General features: G+C 33.1%; 1 protein-coding gene across 1 annotated transcript; it reads left to right on the top strand.

Moving 5' to 3' along the window:
* Positions 1-8,155: 8,155 nt before the first annotated feature.
* LOC128180907 (uncharacterized) lies at positions 8,156-11,112 on the top strand. The gene is made up of 4 exons (XM_052849099.1): positions 8,156-8,299; positions 9,303-9,449; positions 10,373-10,465; positions 10,590-11,112. Exons 1-4 carry the CDS (start codon positions 8,221-8,223, stop codon positions 10,898-10,900), a joined length of 630 nt encoding a protein of 209 aa, XP_052705059.1. The 5' UTR covers positions 8,156-8,220; the 3' UTR covers positions 10,901-11,112.
* Positions 11,113-11,792: the final 680 nt, after the last annotated feature.

Below are 11,792 nucleotides of genomic sequence, written 5' to 3' on the forward strand. Positions count from 1 at the left end.
TTTATGTCGTTTGTTTTTGTAAATAAATTGTGTACATCACTTTTTCAATAAAATATGGCTTAATGTACCTGGAAAACTACTGCAATGTCTATTATGATACTCATACTTAGCATAGCCATCGTATAAAATCGAACATAGCAGCTTTAAAAATTTCACGATAAGCCTATATATTATTCTATTTACGAAATCATTAAAGTCATTTGGAGTATTTTGAATAACAGTTTTTGTTCAACTTGATTGTAAAATATGTGTAAATACGCATGTTTAATACAGTTCGTTGTTTTGGTCCAACAGAAAGATCATACTCGTTCATGTGCGGACCTAGAAGGGGGTGCATGGACTATTCCTTCCACCTCTTGGGAAATCAAATTAAAAAGATTATATAGCAAAATTCCCGAAATAGGCCTCAAAACCCCTCTCCAACATTGGAAAACAAAATTATCCCTCGGACACCCCCTGGAAATGTTTTCTGGATCCGCGCATGCGGTAACAAACATACAATATATCAATTTTCTCGCTGAATAAAGCAATAGCATACAGTGTAATGAGAAATGAATATTGAGCAGCGTTTTCATCACATAAATTCTCTTTACTGAGGTTAGCGAGAATATTTTAATAACAAAATAATTTATTAATGTATGTCATTTCTTCTTTAAACTCTCTATATATAAATCACTGCATGGCGTTGGAAGCAATTTGAAAGTGAGTGGGGGGGGGGGGGGGCTAGACTAATCCTAAAAAATATCGACAAGCAAAAAAAAATGATAAAAAACTAATTCCCAAAATATCCGTGGGGGGGGGGGGGGGTAGTACTATACCTATACTTCCAAAAAAAATCTTACCTACCAAAATAAAACAAATTCCCACATCATGAAATTCCTAATCCGGGGGGGGGGGGGGGGGGGGGGGGGGTAGTATGCCTATGACTTCAACTTCTCAATAATTTAATCATTTCAAGGTAAATTTAGGAACAAATATGTTTCCTGCGAGAAAGAGTGGGGGGGGGGGGGGAGGCTAACCTTTTATGATGCTATGTGCCTAATGGTTAGGTCTAACTTTGCAAAAATGGTGGGGTGGGTGCTAAGCCCCCCTTAGCCCTCCCCCCTCCGATTCCGACGCCTATGTAAATTACATTGCAGGTGGTGACTGTTGGAGAGTTTCATTTGTTCGTGTTTTGTACATTGCAGTGCGATACACCACACTTTCTAAAACACGGAACGCGGGGTGATTCGAAATTTCCCCAAATGACTTTACGAGCATAAACTTGGATGGACGTTTATGCTTGCGCGATTTCATAGAAATTATTATTAAAACGAACAAGGAATTGCTTACCAATCTAGCACTGTCATTCTTTGTCTTTCTGTCTGCATATCTAACACACAGTAAAAACCAATTCCTTTTGCGAATTTCTTAAACTGCATCATGATAAACCTTTACAGCTGCAGCCAGCAATACCCGCCTCTTGACCACTAACATATTTGCGTTATACTAATTAATTAGTTTTTGAAAATTATCCGCTATTAATGACAATGATTGTTACAAAAATATCGTATTAATGATGCATACAGGCTCTAAAACAATGTAAGTTGGTTATATAAAATCGCTTTAAAACATTTGGTGCTTTGCTTAATTACACATATAGTTTAATGTTAATCTAATATGGTTTGTACATGGTCAGTAAATCCCATACGGTGCGAGGCCGAATGAAGATGTTTTAAAAATAAATGTCCAAATTATTCGTGGGAAAAACTTAGTTATTGCTATTTAGACCATATGCTTTCGTGATAACTATTTGATAATCCCGCCCCATCAGTTCCATTTTTCACAATTTGAGGGAATTTCTGGTGTGAAAAACATGATTAAGTTTGCATTGCATGTCATTAGGTTATCAAAAAAGAAATCCGATAATTTATGATTTTTTTAAGTCAACCTACTTAAACTCTCTCTCTCTCTCTCTCTCTCTCTCTCTCTCTCTCTCTCTCTCTCTCTCTCTCTCTCTCTCAGGAATAAGATAGCTTTTTTATCGTGAAATTTATGTCTCATATATGTGCAAACAAAGAAATAAGAGATATATGCATTATATCTTATAGAACTACATGTAATTTCAATGATAAAAAATTCACATGTATGCGTGGATTATAATTAAGATTGACAGGATAAGAACGTGATTATTTTAAAAACTGCACGTATTTGTTAAAGATTGTGAACATGCATCATTTATGAAGTAATTCATATTTTTTGAAAGACGTGGTTTTCTTTACATTTCTTTTTCATTTGGCGACGCTTAAAAAAGAAAGAAAAAAAAAGAATGGAGTAACATCTTATTTGAAATGACAGAGAAAAAGACAAAAAGCCATTGTTTTCGATAATAACATTAGAAATTATTGATTAAACACAAAACTGCATCCCGCAACGCTAAAAAATGGTACGGCGCGTTGTGTCAGATTGTTACGTCAAAACATGAATTTGATAACGTCATGCTTGGCACTGAAGCGTAATAACGTCTTTTTTGACGTGGCAGCGAGAGGGTTAAAAAAGCCTAAATATATATATAAGTCTTATAAAATGATATTTTGTATTTTGTGCTCCTATACAAATCATATTCAGCTGTATGCTATATATCATTGTTTTAGCACCCATACATGGTTTGTGGGATATATCCCATAAAGAATCTATATATATATTGCCATGACATGGTTTGTGGGTTCCTACCCACAAGTATGTTATATATATTATCTACTATATATCACTGTGGGTATGTATACCCACAATGTGGTGACCCACAACGTTATCTATAACTTTGAAACCAAATATGAGTAATCTTTATATTCATCTTATATTTGGCTTCTTCATCAAAAACTATTCCTAAAAATGCGTTTCCTTTTGTAATAAGCCTACCACAAATGCAGGGTCCCACAACCCATGTTTATGGATCATGACCCGCAAACCATGTCAAGTACCTATATATATATATATATATATATATATATATATATATATATATATATATATATATATATATATATATATATATATATATATGTATTATTCAAAGGCACATTAACTAAGTGAATGTCCGATTCGGACATAATGATCGAAGTGCGCTAAAAACAATTAATCTATCATAATCTTCCCTCATTTGTACATTAACTATATGGAAATTTTAAAAACTCGAAATTATTTCACCAAAAAAAAAACCCCAAGAAAAAACACAAAAAAACAAAACATATATATGGCAAAAGTTTTCATCGATAACAATGAAGTCGTCAAACAATAAAATGAGGCAGAATTTTACAGACCATTGAAATGCACAATGCCTCCGCGGATTAACCAGTATACTTTATTAGTAGCTTCAATGTTTTCCTCACAATCATCTCGTCGTTTATTATTAAAACAAAAAAACGCTTGATCTTTGGTGATTCTTGCGAGATATGAAGGTGGCGATTTTGTAGAAAAAATACATAACCCGCGTTAGCGGGTTATGTTACTTTTTTTCTCCATAACCCACACGAATCATTAAAGAAAGCATTTTATTGTAACAGTTTATATTTACATCTTTCTTTTAACTAAATAATAAATTGATTGTTAAAAGAAAGTAAAATTCCCTTAATTACTGTATATGTATAACAGTGTGTTGGCTAAACGAAACACACGTCAGCCAAATCGTCTCCTGTGAGACTTTGAGTCTGACGCCATTATGATTATTTCGTGCAGTCCGTGATTTTTCGTAGGTCGCTGTAGGTTTCGACCAATCGATGAACAGGGCGTTTCGATTTCAGTCCTGTCAGTTTCAGCCGCTGTAGATTACGACCAACCGATAATAGTCTAGTCCGATTTGGTCGACAAAAAACCTTTAACGGCAAATAATTATTATTTGGTCCAGCATATTTTTTCAACATAATTAAAGTGTGCTGATTCCAAAAAAAATATGCTGGCCATCATGAAAATGGCGTTAAGTAGCTCAAAATGGCGATTCAAAATGGCGAACAACCAAATTTTATATTTTTTTCTTAAAGTCTTTTCATTATTAACAAACAATAATGAAATGATCCAGCTAAGTATGTTATCATATCTAAAGTGTGCTAAGTTTGAAAAAAAATTTGCTGACCTTCCCCAAAAAGCGTTAATTAGGTCAACATGGCGATTCAAAATGGCAGATACCCAGATTTTATAATTTTTTCCTAAAACATTTAAACTAGGGAAAACGCATAAAAACAATAATAATTCAGACCAGCAAAGTTATTTTTGCATATTAATTAAGGCGTGCTTAGTCTGAAAAATATGCTTGCTATGACAAAAATGGCGCTAATTAGGTCAAAATGGCGGTCAAAATGGTCGCCAGACAAATTCTATAATTCTCTTACATGTAAGTCTTAAAAATTGGGGTAACAAACGATTATAAATTGGTTCAGCAAAGCATTTTATCATAACTAAGGTGTGCTGATTCCAACAAAATATGTTGATCACGATAAATTATAGTTAAAAATGGTGGACAACCAGATTTCATTAATTTTCGTCTCGCAGTCTCTTTAGTAGAAAAAAATAACAATACAAAATCACAAATTGGTCTAGCAAACATATTTATCATAATTAGGTTGTTTCAAGTTTCATGAAATGTGTTGGTCTACATGAAAATGACGTTAATTTTGTCAAAATGGCAATTCAAATTGATGTATAGTAGTAGCCAATTAAATTTCATTTATCTCTATAAAGACTACTAAAGGCCTCTTAAACGGGGAAAATGTTTGAATATCATAATTTCAATACTAATGATGTCACTGACAATCAATTTTGAACACTTGTATTAATAGAAAAAATTCCACTAGCTTTTCATTTAGAAAAAAAAGTTTTCCATTATTAAGCTACAGTATATAATTATATTATTTATACACTCTTTTTTTTAATGATAAGATATATTGTGATTTGAAATTTGCAAATGTCTTTACCCTGGACGTAGGCACGTTTACATTCACAGATAAAGGTTCTGCAACCTGTGGGGCAGTTGCAAACTATCAAATCTAAGAAAGCTTTAGGTATAAGATCTTAAGGTCATTAGTTCCAGCAACAAACAACTATCACCTAATTTTTTTTATCCAATCCCGGCTGGGCATGGTAACATGGTAATATGGGCATGCTTATATATGCCTGTCTCCCTATCATTACTTTGGTGTGTGTCTGTTTCCAAAGCGGCATTCAGAAGTTGGAGAATGGGACTACAATAGGGGGATCAAGTTTTACATATACATGTATATATGAATATATAGAGAAAATCTTTAAAAATCTTCTTCTCAAAAACTATTAGGCCAGAAATGCTCAAATTTTAGTGGAAGAATCCTCAGATAGTGTAGATTCAAGTTTGTTCAAATCATGGTCCCCGGGGATAGGGTGGGGCCACAATTGGGTTATAAATTTTTACATAGGAATATATAGAGAAAAACTTTAAAAACCTTCTTCTCAAAAACTATTGGGCCAGGAAAGCTCAAATTTGAGTGGAAGCATCCTCAGGTAGTGAATATTCAAGTTCGTTCAAATCATGGTCCCTGGGGATAGGGTGGGGCCACAATTGGGGGATCAAGTTTTACATAGGAATATATGGAGAAAATCTTTAAAAATCTTCTTCTCAAAAACTTTTAGGCCAGCAAAGCTCAAATTAAAATGGAAGCATCCTCAGGTAGTGTAAATTTAATTTTGTTCAAATCATGGATACTTTGGGTGAGTGGGGCCACAAGTTTTACATAGGAATATATAGAGAAAATCTTTTAAAATCTTCTCAAAAACTATTACATATAGGCCAGGAAAGCCCGAATTAAAATGGAAGCATCCTCAGGTAGTGTAGATTTAAGTTTGTTCAAATCATGGTCCTTGGGGGGTAGGGCGGGGCTACAATGGGGGATAAATTTTTATATATAGAGAAAATCTATAAAAATCTTTTTCTCAAAACTATTAGGCCAGGAAAGCCCAAATTTGTGTGTATATTTGCCAGTTGCTTATGTCCATCAATTATATATGAAAAGTAGCTGCATCGTTTTCAAAAAGAATTTAGTAAAGAAGAATAAATCTTGAATAAATGAAACTTATTAAATGAAAATTATTACATGATTTCTGTAATCGTTTCTTTAGTAAACCTCAGAATAATGAAATGCATACTGATATAACTTCTGACAATATTGTTATGTGACATTTTCTATTTATAGGTACTTTACATCAATCCCATTGCTTCAAAATCTTGGAAGTTAATGGTATTTATGCTTGTGGTACCATCAATACCAGTCGCAAAGGATTCCCACATCAGCTGAAGAACCCAACTTTTAGTGGTTGTGGTGATACTGAACAACTGCAACAAGACAATTTGGTTGCAACAGCATGGAAAGATGCTAAACCAGTAATTGACCAATTTCAGATTGTTGATGGAGTGTATATTGTGGAAAAAAGTATGTTATCCATTTGGTAAATCATCATTTACTTTACAGGTTCATATTGTTTCAACCACATCAGATCCACTTGGAGATGGTCCGACACATCGTCGTGTATCTGGGGGTGAGGTCATACTAATACAGCGACCACCAGCTGTTGCTGCCTACTAGGAGAACTACTATGGTGTTGATCGTGCCATTTAGTATCGCTCCAAGTGTCCCATTGGTCGACAGTCAAGAAAGCACTGGAAGTACTTTATGAATTTCATCCAGGAAGTGGCCCTGGTCAATATATTTCTCCTTTGGAAGATGACCCCTGATGTGGTGAAACCAAGATAACATTATTCTTTAGGTGATCTTCATGTTGATGTTTCCATGAGTGTTATTGCAGATTTTTCTAACAGGAAGCAGCCTAGTCATTTAGGAAAACATATGATCACAGCAGTAGGTTTGAGTGAGTATCACAGCATAAAGTTAGATCGACCTCGTGGACGGTGTAAATGGTGTGCAAAGAAGGGCAAGAGGAAGGATGTTGTTTATTGTTGTGACAAGTGTATGATACATCTTTGTCAGGGTGCTTGTTTTCAAGCATATCATGTACATAATCAGCTTCCAATTTTGTAATGAATGCATATTACAGTATTTATTGTTGCTGTCATTTTTATCTTTATTGTATGTAACATATTAAGTAACTGTCGTTTTTATTTGATATATTTCTCCTGTAGAAGCTATTCACTTAGAAAAGCTTATTAGAAATTAATTAAATTAGAAATTAGAAATTAAGAGAGAGAAAGAAAGAGAGAGAAAAAAAGAAAGTTAGAGATTTTTTGCGATAACTTTTAATCTGAAAATGTTAGAAAATAATTTAGTGATACCATATAAAGCACATGTATTATATAGGAAAAAGTTGATTGGCATATAAACAAGAATGTATTTCGAGGGTTATTGCTAACTTTGAATGGATTTGATAGAATATAATTATCATAAACATTTCAAGATGTAGGATGTACATGTTAGGATTACATTTTACTAAATGTTACATGTACACATGTATATAAACATTTGAATAGTGTAGATTTGGACTCGCTGTGAATTTCCATCATATCAATGTATTTATTTATTTCTTATAAACTACCATTATACCATATCACATTTTTTTCTTCAAATTTGTTTTAGTTGAATGTGTCAATGCCTGCAAATTGTCCATAAAATACAGCATTATATTGCTAAATTTATGTTCCAAAGGTTTCCTTTACTACTTGACAATTATTTGTTTGGATAGATTTAAAGGTTAAAAAAATACTATAACTAAAATTTTGGAGCACACAACTTGGACAATTGCATAAATATTTTATTAAGTGTCTTTTACAAAGTGTTTAATATTAACGCTTGTTTAATCAAAAACACTCAAAATACATAAAATGTTGTGTTCTTGACCAAATTGTGTTGCCATAGTTACCATAAGGTTGTGACACAGAGCATAGTATGAACCCTTAATACCTTACCTTTCATAATATATATAGGTTACCTTATGTAAAGTCTGTCAGACAATGTCGTAATTTTCATTTTAAAATTGTTTGCTAAATTCTTTAAAAAAAACTGTCAAAACGGCGGCGGTTAAAGGGTTAAGTGGCTTTTTTTAATGTTTAAGTAATATAAATTATAACGATTTAAAGGGTCCATCATGTGATCATGTTCAAAACAAGGAAGTGAATTGGTCGATCATATAAAATGAACAACTTTCTTTTAAATCAGCTATTTGCACGGATTGTCAGGCTTGCTATACAGAAAGAGGACACGTTTAAAGATGACAGCCGCGTTAACCTTTCTTTGTGTTGTTTCTGTTTGGAGTGGGGTGTTGTCCGATGTACATGTAGGAGGAATAGGTTCAGTAAAATTTTTAATTTACACTGTATTTTTATTCATAATTGTCTTAATTATAAATCGGATGCGATACCTGTAGATCATCAATGCTGTGTATGATATTTGATAAAGAGGAAGGAGTTGTTCTACGCGGTATTTCCTAACGTACATGTACACATGAAAGGCAAAGTTTTTGTGAATATCTCTTCACTTTTCTTTCAATAATTCCGCCAAGAGAAGTTTTCAAAAGTTGACTGATTTGCTCAATTCTACTTTCTCTTCTTTTAATAAATATTAAGATCCCCGTCGCAACGGAAGAACTGGTTATAGAAATACGCTTATACCGATTCTTATTTTTTGATTTTTTTTTTCATATATATTCCGATCCTTTTGAAGACCTTATCGTATTTACATGTATTCCAATTCCTAAAAGTCATATCTTTTTTGCCTTACCTATTTTCTTTGATTTGTAGAGTTGATATTTCAGAATCATCTCAAAGGATTAATTAAATGAAATTTACAGAAATAATAGAAAATGAACTACTTCCGTTTGATCAAACCATTTTATTTCTTTGTTCTCAAAAAGGGTGTTATATGTTTAACATTTTCCTCATAAACAAATATTGATAGAAACTTGAGATGTTAAGTGATGATTGATTATTTATCACTTGGTCAATATAGATGGGTGATATAAAGATATAAGACCACCGTTTAGCATTTTAAATTTTGTAAAAGGGATATTTCAGCAATGATAAGGCCAGTGTTTCATTAGTGATATTGTTCACTTACATTTATTTTTTCAAATTTTACGTACAAAATGCCAAGATCTCTTAGTTTAGTTAGGACTAACTATTAAAAATTGAAACTGTTTAGTTAGGACTAACTCTTCAAAATTGAAACTGTTTAGCTAGAACAAACTCTTAAAAATTAATTTTTTTTCAATGAAATTCAGCTCAATGTCTAAAATAAAATACCGATTCATGTTTATGAAAAATAAAATGATCTTTTTGTCCTTTAAATCCTCAGGCCTTCCCCAAACTGTTGGTACAGAGCTGGGGGTCGCTGACACTCGGCTGAAGTATGTACAGAGTACTGTCACAGGCAGCTGTCGGTGTGGCGGATCCTCGTGTCAATGCTGCCAGACCATCCGGGTCTTAACGGAGAAAGAAGACGGTAGTAAAAAATTGGTCATATATTCTATCTGATTAAAATCAGATCCTCAATATGCTCCTTGATTTTCTAGCGACAATAAAAAAAACAAGGATCGGATCGAGGATCTGATTTTAATCAGATTGAAACTTTAATATATTGATTTATTCAGAAACAGTTTTTCTTCATTTTTTTAAGCATGAAGCTTCTATATATAAGTTCATATTTTAAATAAACGTGTATAATTATGATGTTAATTGATATTTATTATAATCTAGAGGTATCCATTGTGTCTGTTATTCCCAGTACATGACGTCATCTCTGGCATGCTTGTCAAAGAATTTCCTTTTTATTCTTTTTGGCGCGCAAACCCACCTTGCAGTGGTCAAACGACCTCTCTTGCATCACCGAAAACATATATCCTCTTTATCACCTCGTCACACTCTTGAGTACCCCTATAATCGTATACATTGGCCATGATTTTGCGACAATGACCCTCTATCGTTTTAATTAAATTGTATACATCCGATTGCGACGATGACCATCTGTCGTCTTTAAATTTTATACGTCTGATTTAGATAGTTAAATTTCCCGCAACGCATGCATCCATAGACTACAAAGTTCAATTAAAAGCAGAAGTATATAGATACATGTACAAGTACACATTCAAGTAGTTTTAGTAATTTTCTCGCCCACTTTGGTGAATCAATTTCCTGTTAAAGAACCAAAATTGTGCTTTATGGTTTTAAAGTTATGATAATTGCAGATAATTTGCACGTTTTATATTTAACCAAGATTGATATGAATTTTGTATCGAAATAAAGACAGGTTGAAAGAAATGCCAACCTCGGATATAACGAGTATCGGTTATAACGAGAAGTAAAACTATGTCCCCAGCATCTCGTTATACCCGGAAGCCACTGTACATGTTCTTTTTTTTTTTGTAGTGTGTATCAAAGTACAATACTTGAAGAAAAACAGTGGAGTTTTGCTTACTGTAACTTGGGGAGGAAAGGTTGTTTACAGTAAAGAAGTGTCGGGTTTGTTATCTTTAATACATGTGACATCAATTTCACTTTCTGATACAATCAATTTAATCTAACGAAAATGGCGACATTTTCTATAATGAATTTAACAATACTATGACGTCATTTCGTGTTACAGTCAGAAACCCGCCAGCGATTTGCCTGAAAGTTCCTTTACTGAAAAAAGTGGGCAAGCTTTGCGTGCAGTTATACAACATGGATGTCGGTAAAAGTGGTCTGTCTGGATGCGCACGAATATCTCTCAAAGTTGCGTTCATTAAGGTGGTAAAAGTTGAGCTGGGATGCTTCAAAATTCCGTTTGCCGAAGATGAAATAATGGAGCTCACAGCTGGTTCCAAAATGGAGGTGTTGCTACGTAATCGCGAAAGAGATCTCGAGATGAAACGTTTTGCCATTTATCTGAAGCATTTGTTTCGAGAAGACCAATGATCTTATTCTTGTATAGTCTGACCCATGAATAATTACATGGACAAAAAGTGTATAGTGTAGAAGTCTAAAAATTTCAGATGCTTTATTTTTATATGAAATAAGTTTTCAATATTTGCATTTCTATAAACTTTATTCTTTAAACCTATTTCTCGGCAAAAAATGTTTAAAGTTAATGTTTGTCTTTTAAAAAATATTAAACTAAGGTCAAAAGATATTGTCTTGTTAAATTTTTGAACCATGCGACAATTTATTTTGCTTCATTCAAACAATGATTACTTAATTATGTTCGACCATCTCAAACCTAACAACTTGAATGTTCTGTCATTGCTGACATAAAATTCACTTAGAGGGTTCTTAGAGGTGTTCAGTTATGATTCACTTTTTCTTTCGATAATCAAACTTCAAGGAAACCCCTTAAATTTGAAGGCAGGCAAACTACGTGTGTTGTTGAAACGAGTAAAAAGACCATTACTATTACTGTAATAAATTTATTACTCTTTATTACATGTAACATTCTCGATACTTGACTCCTTCGTATTTTGATATGTCGCTGTATGTCAAGCAACGTGTATAACTTGAGAAGTCATTTCATACTAGTACAAGCCATTTAATTAACCCAAAATTAGAATAATTATTTACATATTTACAACGGCAGTAGTTCAAACAAATAATTTCTGCCTTGTGTTGAAGGATTAGTGATAAGTTAGATCTTCCCCATCCCATTTTGAAAAAATCGATGCTACGTGCCTGTTATATTATATAATATTATCGGATGTAAACAATATTTCTCTCGTGATTTGATGAGTTTATTGAGAACCCTCTCATAACACTTCCTGTTCATCTATCATTTTGACGGCGCTTTATTTATATGTATATAAATCATAAACAAACA

This window comes from Crassostrea angulata, chromosome 4 (genome assembly GCF_025612915.1).
Source record: "Crassostrea angulata isolate pt1a10 chromosome 4, ASM2561291v2, whole genome shotgun sequence".
NCBI lineage: Eukaryota > Metazoa > Mollusca > Bivalvia > Ostreida > Ostreidae > Magallana > Magallana angulata.

What these genes read in the sequence shown, in the direction of transcription:
- LOC128180907 (XM_052849099.1), top strand. Translation starts at nt 8,221, where the DNA reads ATGACAGCCGCGTTAACCTTTCTTTGTGTTGTTTCTGTTTGGAGTGGG. An exon ending in TGTACATGTAGGAGGAATAG is followed by an intron (nt 8,300 to 9,302) that starts GTTCAGTAAAAT and finishes TTAAATCCTCAG; the next exon opens with GCCTTCCCCAAACTGTTGGT. An exon ending in TTACAGTAAAGAAGTGTCGG is followed by an intron (nt 10,466 to 10,589) that starts GTTTGTTATCTT and finishes TTCGTGTTACAG; the next exon opens with TCAGAAACCCGCCAGCGATT.